This window comes from Trachemys scripta, chromosome 5, assembly GCF_013100865.1.
Source record: "Trachemys scripta elegans isolate TJP31775 chromosome 5, CAS_Tse_1.0, whole genome shotgun sequence".
Taxonomy (NCBI): Eukaryota; Metazoa; Chordata; order Testudines; family Emydidae; genus Trachemys; species Trachemys scripta.
Genome location: NC_048302.1, coordinates 133,928,682 through 133,950,340, shown reverse-complemented (window position 1 = coordinate 133,950,340; position 21,659 = coordinate 133,928,682). Strand labels below are relative to the sequence as shown.

Here is a 21,659-nt window from a genome sequence, read left to right as displayed (position 1 = left end):
CTATTGTCCGTTTGCCTCCAAGCTGGCTGAAATTCCACCAGCTGGTGGCAAAAGAACAACAGAAGTGTCATTGACTTAAAATGATCAACCACTGAAATGTAATCACTCCAGAAAATAAGAGCGCTCCTATCCAGGAGAGCTAGTTTGTCAGGGACGAGGTCACCTTGGCAGTAAAGTCACCTGGCAAAGGTCTCGGCTCACCTGGGGAAGCTGGCAAGGGGAGGGTCACCTCACACAAGAGTCTGGATTGTCATAAAAATGGGTCTATTTGGCCATTTTCAGCAGCTCAAGCTGATGTAGCTTTATGAGGCAGGGGAAACCTGCCTGCCAGCCTGCCTTCTTGAGCCTGGCGGGGGAGCAGCAACTATATGTGAAAGGAAGCGTAGAGTCAAATATAGTAAAAGCCTTAAATGACTCCAAGAGTGCCATCGAATCTCTGTGGATAGAAATTCCATGCTTGAATAATACGAGTGTAGCAGCAGGAATACACTTCTGACCACCTGACCAGTGTGCTGATGGTGATTGCAAAATGCTCAGGGTGATTAGAGATGCTACAAAAACAGAAAACCCAATAATAATGGGGGATTTCAACTATCCTCATATTGACTGGGAACATGTCACCTCAGGACAAGATGGAGAGAGAAAATGTCTAGGCACCATTAGAATATTAGGGTTGGAAGGGACCTCAGGAGGTCATCTAGTCCAACCTCCTGCTCAAAGGAGACCCATCCCCAGACAGATTTTTACCCCAGTTCCGTAAATGGCCCCCTCAAGGATTAAACTCACAACCCTGGGTTTAGCAGGCTAATGCCCAAACCACTGAGCTATCCCCCCAATGACTGCTTCTTAGAGCAATTAGTCCTGGAACCCTGAAGGCGAGAGGCAATTCTTGATTTAGTCCTAGGTGTCGCATGGGATCTGGTCCAAGAAGCTGAACCGCTCGGTAATAGCAACCATCGTGTAGTTAAATGTAACATCCTTGTACGGCGGAAAATGCCAAAGAAACCCACCACAGTAGCATTTAACCTCAAAAGGGGGAAGTAAATAAAAATGAGGAAGCTAATTAAATGGAAATGATAAAGAACAGTCCCATGAGTAAAATGCCTGCAAGCTGTTTGGAAACTTTTTAAAAGCATCATAATAGAGACTCAATCTAAATGCAGTGCCCAAATCAAACAAAACAGTCCAAGCCCCCACCCAAAAAACCCAGTTCGATACAAAAAGACATCCTTTAAGAATTGGAAGTGAAATCCTACTGAGATAAATAGAAAGGACCATAAACTCTGGCAAGTCAAGTGTAAACGTATAATTAGGCAGGCCAAAAAAGAATTTGAAGAGCAGCTAGAAAAAGACACAAAAACCAACAGCAAAAATAAAAATAAAAATTAAGTCTATCTGAAGCAGGAAGCCTGCCAAACAGTGGGGCCACTGGACAATTGAGGTGCTAAAGGAGCACTCAAGGAAGAGAAAGCTGTTGCGGAGAAGCTAAATGAATTCTTTGTATCAGTCTTCACTGTAGAGGATGTGAGGGAGATTCCCACACCAGAACCATTCTTTTTAGGTAACAAATCTGAGGAACTGTCCCAGGTTGAAGTGTCAATAGAAGAGATTGTGGAACAAATTGGAAAATTAAACAGTAATAAGCCACCAGTGTTGGACTGAGATTCACTTACTCAGCAGAAGGGTCTAACAAATCTTTATTAAGGCAAAACACTCAGCAAGTAGTGATCAATTTCTCACCACTGGGAAACTCACTGGAACGATCGCATCCCAGTTGCCTCCAGCACTGGATAATTTAGTTTCAATTTCCCTTTGTTACAAACGTATACAAACGTATTTATAACTTTCGGTTATCTTTTGTTATGTATTAGTCTCTCATTTCCATGTTAACTCTCCTCCCCCACCGGTACAGGTTTAGTGTTAGTTCAAACCGGTCATTTCTAGCTTTTTAGTTACTTTCTCTTTTCTTGTTCTCACAAACATGATTATGCTGCAATTTCTTACACATAGACAGTTCTGCTTATGCGTATGCCATTAAACATGATCAGCACAGACTCTTAAACTCCACAGCAGGCCTAAATATGCCTTCGCTCCCAATACTTCCCACTAGGAAGCCATAGAATCCTTTCTAAGGTTTCATCAAAGCCTGCATTTCGTCTACATCTTTTCTCCTTCCCAGCTGCCTAACCAAGCTCCTATCCTTCTAAATGGATGCGATTAACACCACTACTAGTTTGACTTACACAAAGCCCATTGGTATCATGCGTACCCATGGTTTTTCCCCAATATCGTCTACTAACTCTGACCCTGGCCCATTTCCCACCAGACCCTAAGTCACTTTGAATATTTCGACTTTCCTGCCTTAAGGTCAACAGACATTCTGGATGTCTTTCCATTAAGGCCTGCACATTTAATGCAATTGTGGTATGACATTGCTTAGCTGTTTAGCGTAGTACCAGTCAGAGGGGTACCAGCTGATACGTTGTGGATCTCATGCTGGGGAACTGGAATAATAGCCTTGTCCTCTGTTCAGGTAAGTTTCTTGGATCTAAGCAGAACATTGGCCAGTCACAATCATATGTTTGTATCCCATATTGGAAGTGCCCGAGCCACCAGGGTACACAATATTTGCCTTCTCCGGCTTTTGCCACCTTGGCTTGACCTTGTCCCCATTGCCTCATCCCAACTGTGCAATTTGCGGTTTTTTTGCCAGCATGTGGACCCACATGTCAGCAACGTACTCTGCAATACATCACAATGACATAACCAGGTACTACGTCTCTTGGAACAACATGAAGTATCTGGGGCTTTCCAGACCACCCCCCTTCTCCCTCCCAATCCTTACCACTATCTGAGGATGAGTGACATGTTCTTTTAAGATGTAACCTGCCATGGTAGGTTCCAATGAACGAGGGACTGGGCACTATTCACTCTTAATGCCTCATTTAGTCCTGTGGCCACTGGTACTGCTAGCACCATAGGAAGGATCCATGTTTCATCAAGCTTGCATCTTTTCTCAGCATAACAGACCATTGAGCAACACCTAACCCCGCATCAAGCTACTCCTTCTGGTTTTGTCCATTGTTCTAGCATCTTCTCTGTTATGCACCTAGGCACTTCCCCACCTTGAATTTCCTTTGGTCCTACCAGTGTAGCTCCTGTATTAGGAAGCTGCCATCCCATGAGCAGGTAAATCACCTTTGATACGTGAGGCTGGTTCAGGATTTTTCCCATTTCATTGATTGCTGCTTCCACTTCCCTAAACACCTGCCCTGTTATCCTAGCGTCCTGAATATCTTTTAAATCCTCTCCTATAGCCTCATTCTGTTGCTTATTTAAGTTTAACAGATTCTGTAACCAAAATCTCATTTTCTGATTTTCCTCCCACAATACTGTGATATCCATATGAACAAATGCTGAAGTTCCCAAAGCTCCAACTCCTTATACTGCTCCTATATCTCTTTTATCTCCTTTTCCCTGACTCTGTCCCTTCTCAGGCCACCAAATTTCCTTCAATTCCATCCCATCCATCTAGCTTTTTAGTTACTTTATCTTCTCTTGTTCTCACAAACATGATTATTCTGCAATTTCTTACACATAGGCAGTTATGCTTATGCTGTTAAACATTATCGGAACAGACTCTTAAAATCCACAGCAGGCTTCTGTCAGGCCTAAATATGCCTTTGCCCCCAACAACCAGGACCAGATGCTATTCACCCAAGAGTTCTGAAGGAACGCAGATATCAAATTGCAGAACTACTATCTCTGGTATGTAATCTATCGCTTAAATCAGCCTCTGTACCAGATGACTGGAGGATAGCTAATGTACCGCCCATTTTTTTTAAAAGGCTCCAGAGGTGATCCTGACAATTACAGGCCAGTAAGTCTAACTTCAATACCTGGAAAATTGGTTGACATGATAGTAAAGTACAGAATTATGACATACGTAGATGAACACAATATGTTGGGGGAAGAGTTAACATGGTTCTTGTAAAGGGAAATCATGCCTCACCAATCTATTAGAATTCTTTGAAGAGGTCAACAGTCATGTGGACCAGGGTGATCCAGTTGATATACTGTACTTGGGCCTTCAGAAAGTCTTTGACAAAGTTCCTCACCAAAGGCTCTTAAGCAAATTAAGAGGGCTAAGAGGGAAGGTCCTTTCATATGTCAGTAACTTATTAAAAGATAGTAAACAAAGGGTAGGAATAAATGGTCAGTTTTCAAAGTGGAGAAATGTAAACAGCTGGGGGAGGGGAGTAAGTATCTGTCCTGGGACCAGTGCTGTTCAATATATTAATAAATGATCTGGAAAAAGGGATAAACAGTGAGATAGGAAAGTTTGCAGATGATATAAGAAGATATATTAGAATTGGAAGAAGAATAGAGAAAGACAACACAAATGATTAGGAGCATGGAATAGCTGCCATATGAGGAGAGATTTAAAAACTAGGACTGTTCATCTTAGAAAAGAGATGATTCAGGGGGGATATGATAGAGGTCATTGCAATCATGAATGGCGTAGAGAAAGTTAATAAGAAAGTGTTATTTACCCCTTCACCTAACACAAGAACCTTGGGTCACGCAATGAAATTAATAGGCAGTAGGTTTAAAACAAACAAAAGGAAGTACTTCTTCACACAATGTACAGTCCATCTGTGGAACTTGTTGCCGGGGGATGTTGTGAAGGCCAAAATTATAACTGGGTTCAAAAAAGAATTAGAAAAATTCCTGGAGGTTAGGTCCATCAATGGCTATTAGCCCAGATGGTCAGGGATACAACCCCATGCTCTGGGTATCCCTAAGCTTCTGACTGTCAGAAGCTGGGACTCAGTGACCGGAGCTGGATCACTTGATAATTGCCTTCTTCTGTTCATTGCCTCTGAAGCACTTGGCATTGGCCACTGTCAGAAGACAGAACACTGGGCTAGATGGACCATTCCTGACCAGTATGGCCGTTCTAATGTTCTTAGCTATTTATTGTAGGTAGTTTAGGACGTCAGTCAGCGAGCATATCAGTGGGCCTAGTTATATGCAAGTGCAGTAAATGCAGCAAGTTAAGTAGTGTTGACATCTCCCTTTGCGCTCTCTGTCCCATGCAGGTCCCGATATGCGGAGTTTCAGTTTAACTGCCAGCCATCCCCACAGTCTGCGACTGGCTGCAGGAGGGAGAACTACGCTGCCTGTCTGCTGGCGTACACAGGAATCATAGGTATGAGGCTGTGCCCGTCAGTTGCTGATTCTCCTCTTCTCTCTCACCTCCTGTTCTGGACCATTGCTAGCCCCTCAGATCCAATGAGCATGCTCCATGTCCCTTCCACCTCTTGCATCCTCACTGACAACAGAGATGCTGCAATCAGAGCTCCTCTGACAATCCTGGTGGGGATGACGATGAGCCACAAGCCGGATGAGAATCCAGCTCGCTCCCCCATCACGGTGCTGGCTCTGCAGGGCTAATGGGTAACAAGTCACTTGGGTGGGTCAGCAGAAAAAGCAAATATGATTCAAAAGGTACCCAGGAAGCAGATTGCAGGTTTGGTCCTAATGGGCGCAAAGGTGTCACTCCTTATTCCTCGCCACCTGAGAGGTACCTGCCCATGCTCCATATAGTGTACAGTACGTGATATCAAGGTGTTGGAAGATTTTGTGTTGAATGCTCCCAAAGAACAAGGGCAAGTGTGGCATTTACAGCATATTTTTGGAACAGCAGACCCCACTCCTCCATGTTTCCAGATCCTGAGCGTCCATGGATTGGCAGTCCCAGCTCACCAGGCAGAATCACGTCACAGCCACCGCTGGTGGAGCCAGGTGTAAACCACCTTCCTCCACACTTCATTGGCTTCAGAGGGTTTTGGCTCAGGCCTCAGACAGGAGCTCAGAGCATAGCATGGGTCAGTCTGGAAAAGCCATCTGACTGCTGCTGGAGCCTGGGAAGTGGGCTAGGGAGATGGGAAGGAGAAGCTGGTTTGGGCATATCCTGAACTTTTAGAGCCTATGGAGCCATTCACTCTTAATCCTCCCTTACTGGAGCCATGACCTGTCCATGGCAATGGGCAAAGTGTCTCTGTGTGGATCTAGGTTGCTGCATACCCCGGGCTACACAACAAGCAGACTAAGGACTCCAGGAAGACGTACAGCGTTGTAGCAAAGGCAGTGAAGTGGGGGTGTAATGTCACGAGCTGAGTGCATCACCCTGGCCTCTCTAACCAAGGGGTGTGCTGGGTATGTGAACGAAGCAGAACTGATCTGGAAAAATGGCCAGGAAAGAAGCAGGGTTCCCCACAGCGTCACTTCTTAGCAGGTCAACTGCAAAGGGAAAGAGGTCCTGGCAGCTCTAAGGGCAGCAGCGTGGAACCCACAGGAACGTGGCTGAGCAGGGAAGGTTTGCTCTGGGGAGCCCATGTGGTTTTGGTTCTCAGCCGGTTCCTCCAGTAACAGCGACCCTGCTCCGTCCTTCTTGGCAGGTAGTCCCATCACACCTAACTATGTCGACAACTCGACCGCCAGCATCGCGCCTTGGTGCACCTGCAATGCCAGTGGCAACCGCCAGGAGGAGTGTGAGAGCTTTCTGCACCTCTTCACCGACAACCTCTGTCTCCGTAAGTAGCAGACGGGGCAAGTCCACTGCAGGGCTGCGGGGGCTCCTGGGTGCCTCTCGCAAGGGGGATGGAAAGGCCATGTGAAAGGAGGTCCTGCCACCAGCTCTGCCCCTGCCGGTGGTAGGTGAAGTGGTCAGAGCATTGCCTATGCCTGCCCTCACCCAGACATGTCCCCTACAGGCTAGCAATGCTGCACATGACACAGCTAGCCTTCTCCCTTGTGCTGCCCAGACAAATTACAGCTGCCCCATGGGTCGGAGGGGGTCCCAGTGCCCTCTCACCTCCGGCACGTCCACGCTACACAAGGCAGAATTCAGCCCTCATGAGTGTTCCAGGAGCACCGAGAGGTCCCAGCTGAGATCAGGGCCCCGCCTGTGCTAGTGAGAGACAGCCATTGCCCTAAACAGACAAAGCCATCAAAGGGCGGGAGGGGAACCAGGCACTGAGAGGTGAAGTGACTCCCCCAGCTCACCGAGCGGGGCAGTGTCAGCACTGGGCATGGATCCCAGCTCTCCGGACTCCCAGTCTGGTGTCCTAGCCACTGACCTGTATTAGTTACAAGTACATTTAAAATGTAACCCAGCAGACCCCAAGGAGAACTCAGAGGGCTGGACTGCTGTGTAAAATGGATGTCCTAGCCCTTGAAAGAGCTAGGGGAAGGGGAAGGTGAAGGCTGAGATGCAGTCTGAGTTATGTAGACTGGCTAGAAACATCTTTATACCCCTGGAAAAGATGACAAGTGCTGAGGATGTCAGAATCCATCCGTGTCCTGAGACGACACGCGCTCCGTCCAGCAGCTGCCGGCGAGGCCCTGGGGCCGTCACGCTTGAGAAAACCCGACAAGGGGGAACACTTGTGCCAAGAGAAACTAACTTCGCCAGCATTCTCCTGCGCTGCCGTTACTCTGGCCGGAGAGGGCTGCGTGTTTCTCCTCTCTCAGCCGGGCTTTCCCATTGGCCTGACCCTGCAGTGAAACCACAGCCGTCCCGCGCTCAGATAACGAACGCATCACCTGCGTGATGGCTTCTCCTCAGGACCCGCGAGGAGGCGGCCGCCGGGCTGCGAAGCCGCAGAGCGCCATCGGGCAGTGTGCAGAGGGCTGATGGCAGGGTGTGGCGTGCTGCGTGTTTAAGAGGGAATCCTGGGCCTCGTCTCACAGGAGAGAGTCTGCAGCTGGCTGCCAGGCTGAGCGGCCTGTGTGAGCTTCTCCCATACAAAGCCTGAGCCTTCGAGACTCCATGAGGGCCAGCAGCTCCCATTATCCCCTGGGATAACCGCTGCTGTAAACGCATTATGCCCTGATGTCACTGCATATCTAATGCTGTGAGCGATTGCCTTGCTGCTCGGCCTCCGTCGCTCTGCCCGGGCAAGAGGGAAAGTTCCATGTTGATTTTATGCCCCATCTGGTATCGCTCTGGGGTGAGCACCCAGGGCCCGATTCCCTCCGCTCAGCCCCTCGTGGAGTCACTTAGGCCCACATCCTCAAAGGCGTTTAGGAGCCTAATTCCTGGCTGAAATCGATGGGTCAGCGGGTGGGGAATTCCGGCATGTTGCTCACTTCTGTAGGTGACTCCACCCAGGGAAAAGTCAAGGGGAACCCCGACTGCCGGGTGCTCCCCATCCACAGCTGGCTCCGATGGTCGGACTGCCCGCGGGACGTGGCTGTGCGGGGCAGTGGAAACGGCTGCCAAACTTACTCGCTCCCGCGGAATCGGGGAGACGAGGCCGAGCCTTTCTGACGGGCTTTACAAACCTGACTGAATTCCGCCTCTCGCCACCCCCCAGGACAGCCCTCCCCGTTTTTACCGGGCAGGAATCTGAAGCTCAGGCAGGAGAGGCAGTGGGAGGCGATGGCTGGTCCATGCCCAGCCTGGCCTGGGGAGGGAGGTGCTGGTTTGGGGGTCTCGGGAGAGGTCGGGAGGGAACATTAACACTTTCCTCGAGAGCTTTGCTCTGATCACTCTTCCCCCTCTCGCCAAGAAAACGCCATCCTGGCCTTCGGCAACGGGACGTACCTGAACGCGGCACTGGCCCCGTCCGTGCCCCCGACGACGCAGATGTACAAGCAGGAGCGAAACGCCAACAGAGCCGCTGCCACCCTCAGAGGGAACATCTTTGAGCAGCTCCAGCCCACTAAGGTAGGGGTAGACCGAGGAGCTCACGGAGCCTTTGCACTAGCGCTCGCAGAAAATTCACGCTCCTCCTCGGCTTCCTGGACCTCATCTCCCTCCTTCTGCTGCCCTCTGCACCCTCTATGCTCAGTCCCTGCCACTTGTCCGGTGCCTCCATCACCTGAGACTCCCAGACCCCCCTGCCACACCGCACCCTTCTCCTTCAGGCCCTTCCCAAGCCCCACTCCCTCATAAGCTCTTTTAATAAACCCAGTTCTAATCATCGGGCCACGCTGTCCTCGCTCTTCTCCGCCTCTGATGAGCTTGTCACCTGCTAAGTGCCCGGTGCGTCTATGTCACGATAGGAATAAGTGATGTTAATAGTATTGCCAGCAGCAGAGGCTTGGGAGTCAGGACTCCTGGCCCGGCTGTGGCTTGCTATGTGACCTCAGGCAAGTCACTGAACCACCCAGTACCTCAGTTTCCCCACTTGTAAAATGGGAATAACATTGCTCTATCCCGGGGAGGTCGACAATTAATCAATGTTCATCAAGCACTTTGAGATCCTCAATTGAAAGGTTCGAGACACAAGAAAAATATTGTTACGTTATTAGTTGTATTTTATTATTATGCTGAGTGGAGCCTCTCTATCCGACAGTCATCGTCAATGATTATTAGTTAAATAAACGATACCCCTGGTTTACAGTGTACTACAGTCATAGAACTATTAAGTTAGTTCATCATTCCATAATAACAGTGCCCCTGATTCACTGCATGCCAGATTGCCGAAGCGCCCCATCCCTGGCCTGCAGTGACGAGTACTGGACCAGCTGGCCGTCGCTGTCTTGGTGGAACCACAATGCCGAGCTGGGGAAGCCGTTTCCCACGTACACTTCCCCTGCCATGCAATAAGGCAGCACGATTGAAATGCAGCTGCAGCAGCACTGATGGCTTGTCAGGACCTTGCAGTTGGCCCCTGACGGGTAGATACCTTTATCTGCACCACAGATAAATGGCCCCGATTTTGGCTTCTACTTGCATCCTCCTGCAGAGACGCACAGAACTGGCTTAGCTTGTTACCCGCAGCTCCCTTTGCATTTGCCCTTTGAGTTGCATGTGGGGCCTCTCCCCGCTTTCCAGAGAGATACTGATCTCTTCTTGGGGAGTGTCTCTTCCCTGCAGAGTTAACCCAGGCTCTCTTCTGGGTTTTAGCCCAAACCCCTCTACCCTGTCGTTGTGAATCTTGCAAGAAGGTGGTGGTGAGGGGGAGTTTGTGCCGTTTGAAGTTTATACCCGAGTTATGGGGGGGCTTTAGGGTGACCAGATGTCCCGATTTTATAGGGACAGTCCCGATTTTTGTGTCTTTTTCTTATATAGGCTCCTATTATCACCCACCCCCTGTCCCATTTTCACACTTGCTCTCTGGTCACCGTAGGGGGCTTGTAAATTGGATTGTGGTGTGAAATTAAGGGAAGACACCTAAAGCGGAAGAAGCCGTAGCGCTGGGGCCCGGTGACCCACACTCTGAGAGGGCGGGGGAGCTGGTTTTATTTTAGCCGCCAATAGGTTGGCACCTGTCCAGACATGTGAGTAGACGCAAAGCGTAGTAAAAGCAACCCGGAGCCATCCATCGCGGAGAGATCATGCCAGCTTGCCCCTCGCTGCCATGGTGCATGGTGGGTCCTGACAGGATAAATACTCCTTGAGCCCCTAGAGCAAGCTAGCCAACCAGGGAAGCGAGGGAAATGGCCCCTAACCCTCTACAGGTTAACTCTGGATGTACGTCCCCTCTATTAGGGATGGAGCCAGCTAGCCTTTGGGACGTGTCAGAGGTGAGTTCATTGTTAACCGGTTAGCATGGGAAGGGGTTTGCCATTCTGGGAGGGACGCCTCTACATTCATTGCTAAACGTGCAGATTTAGAAAGTCAGCAGGTGTGGTAGGTCATGTGGTAAAGGAGTTGTCCTGCGCCTCCCTCGGGTCCCTGCTTGAGCTCCATGGACTCCAGCCCTCTACCTGCACCTTTACCTGGGTTTGGAGGTGCCTGAAGCCTAGAATAGTTTACATGGCTGGGGGTGCAGGTTACAGCCGGGGCTCCACTTTAACCCAGGCTGGATCCCACCCACTCTGCAGTGAGGATGTGGGCAAAAATCACTCCCCTGCTGATAGTCCTCCAGTGCCGTCCCACAAACCCCCCCGTAGGACAGACAAGTTCTCCTGCCATAGACGCTGAAGCAATCCTAGAGCGTCTCAGCACACAGAGCCATGGGACATGTCCCCAGACACCGATGGGCGGGCAGCACCAGTGAGGACACAGTAATCCGAGTGTGGCTGCTCCTCCCCGGGTGAGGCTAACCTGGGTGCTCACACCCGGCACCCGACCCTACGGGTTATTAATTCTGCCGCGAAGACATCATCGCCCAAGATTACAGCCTCAACTCGATGTACAAGAAGCAAGCTCTGCGGCCCTGGCTCGCATTCCCGTGGAGGAGCAAGCTCCCGCCTGCATGGGATTACACATGTTGCCCTTACATTGCATGGGATCACTGGGGACAAACACAACAGGGTGGATGGAATAAATACAGCCTCAAACCTTCACCCACGGCTCAAGCCCAGCTGCAACCACAATCTTCTCGGAGGTTTGAAAACGTGCCAGTAACTTCCCCCCATTTCAGGTATCTCTGCCCTTCCTGCTTCCCTCGGGGAGTGGAGGTGCAGACACATTTGAGGTTAAAAGTTGGCACTGCTGGTCCTTCCGGCTGTATACTGGAAGAGCCTGTTTGTAGAAGATTTTCAGGCCAGCGGTGCAGGCTGAAGGAGGATGGCTAGTCCTGATCAGCATCCAACCATTAGAGGGCTGCTCAGACCTGGCACGTGGTTTGTGTCGTCCCAACTCATTAAACCCCCAGCCAGCTCTAAAGTGCGGGGCTCAAAGTACAGACCCCCACCCATACTCCAGACGTTCCTAAACCTCGAATTGCCAGAAGCTGGGACTGGACGACAGGGGACAGCTGCCTTGAAATTGCCCCGTTCTGTTCATTCCCTCTGAAGCGTCTGGCCCTGGCTGCTGTCAGCGGCACGATACTGAGCCAGACGGACCATCGGTTTGACCCGACCTGGCTTTTCTTGTGTGTATCATAGAATCATAGAATATCAGGGTTGGAAGGGACCTCAGGAAGTCATCTAGTCCAACCCCCTGCTCAAAGCAGGACCAACCCCAACTAAATCATCCCAGCCAGGGCTTTGTCAAGCCGGGCCTTAAAAACCTCCAAGGAAGGAGACTCCACCACCTCCCTAGGTAACGCATTCCAGTGCTTCACCACCCTCCTAGTGAAATAGTGTTTCCTAATATCCAACCTGGACCTCCCCCACTGCAACTTGAGACCATTGCTCCTTGTTCTGTCATCTGCCACCACTGAGAACAGCTGAGCTCCATCCTCTTTGGAACCCCCCTTCAGGTAGTTGAAGGCTGCTATCAAATCCCCCCTCATTCTTCTCTTCTGGAGACTAAACAATCCCAGTTCCCTCAGCCTCTCTTCATAAGTCATGTGCTCCAGACCCCTAATCATTTTTGTTACCCTTCGCTGGACTCTTTCCAATTTTTCCACATCCTTCTTGTAGTGTGGGGCCCAAAACTGGACACAGTATTCCAGATGAGGCCTCACCAATGTCAAATAAAGGGGAACGATCACATTCCTCGATCTGCTGGGAATGCCCCTACTTATACAGCCCAAAATGCCGTTAGCCTTCTTGGCAACAAGAGCACACTGTTGACTCAGCTTCTCGTCCATTGTGATCCCTAGGTCCTTCTCTGCAGAACTGCTACCTAGCCATTCGGTCCCTAGTCTGTAGCAGTGCATGGGATTCTTCCGTCCTAAGTGCAGGACTCTGCACTTGTCCTTGTTGAACCTCATCAGGTTTTTTTTGGCCCAATCCTCTAATTTGTCTAGGTCCCTCTGTATCCGATCCCTACCCTCTAGTGTATCTACCACGGCTCCCAGTTTAATGTCATCTGCAAACTTGCTGAGAGTGCAGTCCACACCATCCTCCAGATCATTAATAAAGATATTAAACAAAACCGGCCCCAGGACCGACCCTAGGGGCACTCCGCTTGAAACCGGCTGCCAACTAGACATGGAGCCATTGATCACTACCCGTTGAGCCCGACGATCTAGCCAGCTTTCTATCCACCTTACAGTCCATTCATCCAGCCCATACTTCTTTAACTTGGCAGCAAGAATACTGTGGGAGACCATATCAAAAGCTTTGCTAAAGTCAAGGAATAACATATCCACTGCTTTCCCCTCATCCACAGAACCAGTTATCTCATCATAGAAGGCCATTAGGTTAGTCAGGCACGACTTCCCCTTGGTGAATCCATGCTGACTGTTCCTGATCACTTTCCTCTCCTCTAAGTGTTTCAGAATTGATTCCTGGAGGACCTGCTCCATGATTTTTCCAGGGACTGAGATGAGGCTGACTGGCCTGTAGTTCCCCAGATCCTCCTTCTTCCCTTTTTTAAAGATGGGCACTACATTAGCCTTTTTCCAGTCATCTGGGACCTCCCTCGATCGTCATGAGTTTTCAAAAATAATGGTTAATGGCTCTGCAATCTCATCCGCCAACTCCTTTAGCGCCCTCGGATGCAACGCATCCGGCCCCATGGACTTGTGCACGTCCAGTTTTTCTAAATAGTCTCGAACCACTTCTTTCTCCACAGAGGGCTGGTCACCTTCTCCCCATACTGTGCTGCCCAGTGCAGCTGTCTGGGAGCTGACCTTGTTCGTGAAGACAGAGGCAAAAAAATCATTGAGTACATTAGCTTTTTCCACATCCTCTGTCACTAGGTTGCCTCCCTCGTTCAGTAAGGGGCCCACACTTTCCTTGACTTTCTTCTTGTTGCTAACATACCTGAAGAAACCCTTCTTGTTACTCTTAACATCTCTTGCTAGTTGCAACTCCAAGTGTGATTTGGCCTTCCTGATTTCACTCCTGCATGCCTAAGCAATATTTTTATACTCCTCCCTGGTCATTTGTCCAATCTTTCACTTCTTGTAAGCTTCTTTTTTGCGTTTAAGATCAGCAAGGATTTCACTGTTTAGCCAAGCTGGTCGCCTGCCATATTTACTATTCTTTCTACACATTGGGATGGTTTGTTCCTGCAACCTCAATAAGGATTCTTTAAAATACAGCCCGCTCTCCTGGACTCCTTTTCCCCTCATGTTATTCTTCCAGGGGATCCTGCCCATCTGTTCCCTGAGGGAGTCAAAGTCTGCTTTTCTGAAGTCCAGGGTCTGTATTCTGCTGCTCTCCTTTCTTCCTTGTGACAGGATCCTGAACTTGACCATCTCATGGTCACTGCCTCCCAGGTTCCCATCCACTTTTGCTTCCCCTACTAATTCTTCCCTGTTTGTGAGCAGCAGGTCAAGAAAAGCTCTGTCCCTAGTTGGTTCCTCCAGCACTTGCACCAGGAAATTGTCCCCTAAACTTTCCAAAAACTTCCTGGATTGTCTGTGCACTGCTGTATTGCTCTCCCAGTAGATATTGGGGTGATTGAAATCCCCCATGAGACCCAGGGCCTGTGGTCTAGCAATGGCAGCACTTTAAAGTCAGCTGGCTACAGGACAGTACCGGTGGCCACTTTTTACCAGAACGCCGTACCGGCTTATTTTCACCCCTGCTGTTAGGTGCCCAGATACCGCTGAGGATTTGTGCTTCTGTTCCCCATCTGTATAAAGGGGATAACAGCACCGCCCTGCCTCACGGGGGTAATGGGAGATCAACTCATTCATGACTGTGAGGTGCTCAGACACTACACTGGTGGGAGCCATAGAAGTACCTAGTTACAGCTAGATACCTCCTGAGGTCCCTTCCAACCCTGATATTCTATGATTCGATTCTATGATTCTATGATTCAGAGCACATGCTAACAAGAAGGTCTTTTTGGCCTGTGTAGGGACACCACCTCCCCCAATGACATTAGTTACAGCGAAAGACATTCTCTTCCACTGGCGTAGCTGTAGCCGCCCCGGGGGTTTTCTGGCATCGCTATGTCACTGGGGACATTGTTTTGTTTTCACACACCCCTGATTGGGAACTCTGCCAATATAACTTTTAAGAGTAGACCAAGCACAAAAAAGTGTTTGTCCTCTGTGAGTGTCGTGACTATTTTGCAGAGCCAGCGTCCATAACGTCCTCAACTGGCATGCTTTGTTCCACTTCCGCGTCCCTGCTTAATGCTGGGCTTGCCCTGCGGTGTTCATTCTCCTGGGAACAGGAAACACTAAGCTGATTACACAGAAGTAGCAAAAAAGGCCTCCAACCTCCCCTCCCCCCCAATACATGGAGAGGTGGCTCTGCTCAGAGGCGTGGTGTGAGCTGTACTGAGAGAGCCTGAGGGACTGTGACCCATAGGATGTGCCCCAAAAGTCTGGGTGTTATACCAACAGACCTTGGTTGTCGGCAGGTGGGATCCAACCTGGGACCTCTGGAGCTTAGTGCATAAGCCTCTACCGCATGAGCTAAAAGCCAGATGGCTTTCAGCCAAGGCTGTAGAGAACTCATTAATTTCTCTCTCTAAGTGGTCTCGGTGCCACTAGATGGGACAGAGCACCACACCCAGCAGGTGTGTGGGTTACAAGGGCACCACACACACCTGCATACAGCACCGGGGGGGGGAGAGGAAACATTCCAGCAAACCCTGCTGTTTCACCATGTGGTCACTCTCCTGCCCACCACCAGGGAGGGAACTGGACCTTAGATCATTGAGTTCACGCTGTACTATGGATGCATTGGACAGTAACTGAGCAAGGTGGGGGGGCTCTGTTATAGAATATCCGGGTTGGAAGGGACCTCAGGAGATCATCTAGTCCAACCCCCTGCTCAAAGCAGGACAAATTCCCACGCAGGTTTTTTTTTTTTTTTAACCCCGGTTCCCTAAATGCCCCCCTCAAGGCCTGAACTCACAACACTGGGTTTACCAGGCCAATGCTCAAACCACTGAGCTATCCCTAATTTTTTAATAATATATGGAGATATACCTATCTCGTAGAACTGGAAGGGACCTCGGAAGGTCATTGAGTCTAGTATTTCCAGCAGAGACAGGGAAGGATTAATTCCATTGTCCGAGGCACTGGTAAGACTTTATCTGGGTACAGTTCTGGGCGCCATGTTCAAGAAAGATGAATTCAAACGGGCCAGGTATCAAGAGGCAAGACTAGGGTGATCGGGGACTGGAGATCCCATCGTATGAGAGGAGCCTAAAAGAACTGGGCTTGTTTATAGCCTATCAAAGCAAAGGCTGAGAGGGGATCTGGTTGGTCTCTATAAATACATACGAGGGGTAAACACCGGGGAGCGGAAAGAACAACTTCAACTAAAGGGCAGTGTTGGCTCTAGAACAAATAGATCAACTGGCCAGGAATACACAGAGGCCGGCAATTAGAAGACGGTTTCTAACCAGCGAATGAGTGAGGCTCCGGAACAGCCTCCAGTAGGAGCGGGCATGGGAGCAAACAACCCATCTAGTTTGAAGCTGGGGCATGGTAAGTTTAGGAATGGGATGGCGTGAGAGGGTTGCCGCTGAGAGCAGGAGACTGGACTGGATGACCCAGGAGCCTCCAGTCCTTTGGTCCTGTGTTATCTGGCCTCAGCCCAAAGTGAAGTCACGGTCAGGCCATTCTGCTCCACCGCTTGCCCTGTTAATGGTAGTCCTGAGCTCCGATTCTGAAAGGCCTCCCTTAGAAGCTGATGAGAGTCACTTCCACCCTCACCACAGTGTAACTATCGACTTCAACAGTGCTGGTTTGAGACCAGAAGTCAGGCCAATGCTTCATAACAGGCCTCCATCCGCCTGGCCCTCACACCCATCCCCACCATGCACAATTTCGCCCGCAACACAGTTAAATGTCATGCGATGCCCTTGGCTCCTGTCTTTTACAGGCGTGGGAGGATGAACATGGGGTTGACCCTCAGCACTGTCTCTGTTCTCTTTGCAGGGATCTGGAGAGGAGCCGCTCCTAAGGGGCTCCACCCAACTGGCATCCGAAACCTCTGGCTTGGCGTCCACCTCCCGCGCTGCGGGGTGGCTGCTGATGTGGGTTTCCATGGCTCTCGCTGCGCCACTCCTGCTTGCGATGTGAAACGGAGCGAGCACGCAGCAGGCGGTGACTCTATGCGTGTCTCTTTCTTTTTTTTAAAAAAAGCACTCGTTGGGGGCGGGGCTGTATGTGGAAATTGCCCTGCTCCCTCCCCGCCCCCCCCAGCCAACATATTTTATTTTGTAAAATCGAAGGCGTCTCACCAGCTCGCTCCTGGTCACCCTTCCCGCTCTTGGCTCGCTTCTCGTCTCCAGCGCCCTGTAGCGTATCCATGGCGTTGCAGACCCACAGACGGGTCCCTTCATAGAGCCCAGCACAAGAAACCAGAGAGTCAGAGGCCCTGAGCTCTCCTGAGACAACCGACCGAGGAAAGACTCCTGACAGATGAGCTGTCGGGAGGGTTTCGTGAAACGCTGGCCTACAGGGACATGGTGGGTCTCACAATAGGCCATGCAACTTTCTACACCGTGACCCGAGCTGCGGCAGGACCAACAGAACCCCATCCCTGGCTCAAACTAAAGCCATCATCCACTTTGACAGCAAGGTGTGACCTTTGCCCACCAAGGAAGACACTAGGCATCTCTGCGGGGTAGCGCAGAGCCAGGGCCGTTGCCATCCCTGACCTAGCTGGTTTTCCGACATGTCTGACAGCATCCTGTGTAACTGGCGTGTAACTCCCAGCCGAACGCTAACCCTTTTCCCCTCTCCTGTAGAAAACCGTCTTCATGCGTTACTGGTCTTCAGGAAGAAACACGTGTGTCACTTTCCATTTTTTTTTTTTGCCAGCGTTGGCAATTCATGGTGGCATCCCCTTCTGAGCCCGGAACATTCTAAACTGGCCCTGTCCAGTCTTTGGGGTAGTTTTTGTCACATCCAAGTGTGAGGTGAGAATAGGATATATTGTCTCACGCAACGCTAGTCTTTTTATAATCGCTTGGTATGTGTAAGCCTCCAGGCAAGAACTGATGTTCGTGTCACTTGACTCATGTTCACATATGACAGGCGAGTTGTTTGGTCTTAAAGGTTGTGTCTACACTGCATCAGAACACCTGCAGCTGGCCCGGGTAGGAATCATAGAATATCAGGGTTGGAAGGGATCTCAGGAGGTCATATAGTCCAACTCCCTGCTCAAAGCAGGACCACTCCCCAGACAGATTTTTACCCCAGTTCCCTAAATAGCCCCCTCAAGGGGGGAACTCACAACCCTGGGTTTAGCAGGCTAATGCTCAAACCACTGAGCTATCCCTCCCCCCAGTCAGCGGGATCAGGCCGTTGGGGTTATACAATTGCTGTGTAGATGTCCGGGCTCTGGGACCCCATGAGCCCTGATGTCTACACTACAATTTTAGAGCCCTGCAGCCTGTGCCAGCGAATATGGGCCAGGTGTGAGTGTTTTACTGCAGTGTAGACACCCTTAGTGACACAAATGATGTTCAGCGGTTTACTTGGTATCTCTCTAGTCACAGAAATGAAAGATGGGCTGGAAAAGGTTCAGCGGAGACCTAGCAACCAACCAACTCACCCACACAAATGACCACTGGGGGATACTCCAAAACCCAGCCGCCATATGAAACGATCCAGGCACTAAATGTAGCAAGGCATGGCTTGCTTTGATTCACATGGTTAAAGAGTTAACAAGAGTTGCCCTTGTTAGGTTGGCTCATGCCCTCATGCTTCAGCCACTAAGTCAACCTCTAAATAATGGGACCTGGGAAGAAGCGTTCTCTATACTTGCTGCTTGCTGGATTTAGTGCACCATCTTCTGTTGGTGCATCAAGGGCTGGGCTGCTGGGCTAGATGGCCCATGGGTCTGAGCCACCCCTGCCTTTCTGTAGAGCTAGAGCGTATGATCCTGAGGGTGGTGAGTGAGCCCCTAACTCCTGTTGATATCAGTGGCCGAGCTGAGGGGTCTCTGTGCTGGATCAGGCCCATAGAGAGGCTGGTGAATTGCCCTCTCATTAAATACTCAGCCTGGCTGCCCCACGGAGGAGCCTTTCTTGAGGGCCTCCCGCACTTTGGGCCGCTGGGTTCCAGAAGCACATTCCCTGGGTCACACGTCTCCAGCGCCACCAGCAGCCGTCTCCTGCCACGTGGATTTGTTGGAAGGATTTTGACAGGGCCCAGCAATGGCAGGTAGGGAGCACGAGCACCACGCAATGGAGCGCTGCAAGCACAAGGCCCAGGATAGGGGTTTGGCTGCAGTCCATTGCCCTCCTCTCCCAGTCCCCTCAGAAGTTGATTTCTTAGCTCGATTGCTTACGTTTTAAAGGAAAATTGCAACGGAAGAGAAACATTCCCAGGCTCTTAGTCCAGCGTGAAATATGACCAATTAATACTCACTCTGGAGTTCTGGGCCTAGTTTAACCAAAGCCCTGTTATGTTCCCCCCACCCGAGTTGCAGTGACCAAAGCCGGGCTCCAGTGGTGCACCTTAGCACACTAACATCTCACTGGCCTGGTTTTACAGAGGTCTCAGCTGTCCCAGAGATCTTCATAAAATCAGGGCTTATGGGCAGGGACACCAGGTTTAAATGTGAAACAACAAAGCTGGACACAGACCTATGCTCAGCTTGGTGTCATGCAGCCACCTGGGAAGATGAGCGCTATGGAGAACAGCAGACAATGGCCACAGCTCATGGTACATTTTTCAGTTGTGTTTTTAGTGGGATGGGGTTAGCAGGCACTAGCCTAGTCTATGTAGATCCTGGTAGCACACTATGCATGGGCGAGCCTTTTAATAGTGCGTTAAATCACACGACTAACAGCTGTGCTGTGCAAATCATGACCACAGCTGGCACAGCAGAGGCAGGATTTGAACACTGACCCAATGACAGCGAGACAAGGAGCTTACCTGTGTACCAGGAAGATACCTCATAAAGAGTCCTTTATGTGCTACACTCCTTACCTTTAAATAGCTGTGGAAATTTCCTGCCGATCTGGCCGCAGTATCCTGAACTGCCATGCCAACCTTCTTGTGCTGAGCCACGGAATCACACCCCGTTACTGGTTAGAAGGGTCATTAAAATGGCCGCCTTCTGGGAACTTACCCCACTGTCCAGTTCACGTCCCTGGGGCTTTTGGAGTGCCGGGTTCCCATTTCCTGAGCTACGTGTGTTCTAAGGGAATGAGGGTTTTTTTTTTTCCCTGCAGCCAGCAGTAGGAAAAGTCATTCCAGCCTTCCCTTAACGTCGGTGTGGAGAATTTTAGTCATCACACGCTCGGCAGGGCGGAATTAGCTATAATTAAGGGGGGAGTGGCTCAGCTGGTATAAATTGGCTGAAGGAACTGGCAACAGCTGTCTTGCGTACTCCTGCTTAACGCCACCCTTTTTTGAGCGGCAGAGGGTCGGCTGGCCAGACAGCGCCTGGGTTCTCAGCCTCCAGAAGACTGTGCTCAATTGTTCCTTCAAAACCAGGGCTTGAAAAGCAAGCGGTCACGTTTCACACCTCAGACACGGTGGTTGGTCTTCAGGAAACCGGCCCTAGTTCTTGTAAGCCAAATAGTTATTGTTTTCCCCAGGCCACCCTTGCAAGCGCGGCAAGGCCAACACATTTCAATGGCGGCAAAAGTGTCACCCTAATTTTCTTCCCCGCATGAAAGCCCCATGTTTTATGGATTCCAAACACTGGCAAGTATGGGCGGGGTTAGCCTACAAAAGGGGTCACAGAACTGCAATGGACGTGGATGCCATTTGATGCCTGGATGAAATGAACAAACTGTTGTGTATTTTGTTGGCCATGCTGGACGGACTCAGCAGAGATCTGGCCGGGAGCCCAGTAGGTTTCCTACACCTATAGGACTGGGGGTTTGCCACTCAATTTAAAAATTCAGAGCTCGCGGATGCTAAGCAATGGCCAGGTGGAGAAGATATGTGTGGAAGGGTTAACACAAGAGTTCAAGCCAACTTTCTCTCTCTCTCCCACACACCCCCTCCATATCTCTTCCCTCCCCCTCCACAAAATGGGATGAAATTTTTATATGAACATTTCATCCCTTTTTTCCCCATCAGCATTTGAACTTGATAAAAAAATTCATTACAAACTTCAACATTTGCAATTTCTTCTTTAATCAGTTCTTATACCCAATGAGAAAATATAATCACTTTTGTTTAGGGGGGGTTCCCTTTTTGCTATGGGCCAAAATGATTACATTTTTCAATCCGCTCCACTAACCAGGGCCCTTGGCGTATCTGCTTGCACTGGAAAGGGACTGAGACAGCCCAATCCGTACCCCACAGACTTTCATAAGCACAAAGCTACGTACTTTTTAATAAAGCAAAATTCTGTGGCATCGCTGAGCTGTTTTTTCTGATGGGCCATTGCCGGAGCGGTTTGGGAATTCAATCGCCAAACCAACAACGCTACTGGTGAGGAAGCCATTTCTGCAGGAAGGAATAATCTCTGCAATAAAACAAGTGATGGCAGGAGATGCTAAGTGACTGTGTGTGTGCGCTCGCGGGGGCGGGGGGTCGAATGGCTGATGTTAGCGTATACTCCGGGGATATACTCTGTACTTAACTAAACTTCTATAAGCATCAGTATTCAAACATGTACATGAATAAAGCACACATGCATTTTCCTGATCCGTCGCTCCTCTTTATTTCACCTCTGATCCCATGAGCGTGGCCAGTCTGACACGCCTCCCCTGCGCTGGCCGGGATCATTGTGTGAGAGCTGACCATGGTGGTCGGTTTTGGGCTGTGGGTGCCATTGTTTGGGACGGAGGAGCAGACTCATCAAGTGCTAGCCCGAGCCGCTGTCTGGAACAGGTCTGCTGAGGTTGGCAAGAAGGCTGGTGTTTTACTATGGGCATTACAGTAGCACCTAGTGGCCCTATCAAGGACAGAGCCGGG

General features: G+C 50.1%; 1 protein-coding gene across 1 annotated transcript in view; it reads left to right on the top strand.

Moving 5' to 3' along the window:
• The window catches only part of GFRA4 (GDNF family receptor alpha 4), a gene marked incomplete at its 5' end in the record, with an annotated part of 147,423 nt that extends 129,517 nt beyond the window's left edge, over nt 1-17,906 (top strand). The window contains 4 exon segments of the mRNA XM_034772806.1: nt 5,103-5,212; nt 6,465-6,599; nt 8,580-8,737; nt 16,707-17,906. Of these exon segments, the coding sequence (XP_034628697.1) occupies nt 5,103-5,212; nt 6,465-6,599; nt 8,580-8,737; nt 16,707-16,850 (547 nt within the window). The 3' untranslated portion in view covers nt 16,851-17,906.
• Between the last annotated feature and the right edge of the window lie 3,753 nt (nt 17,907-21,659).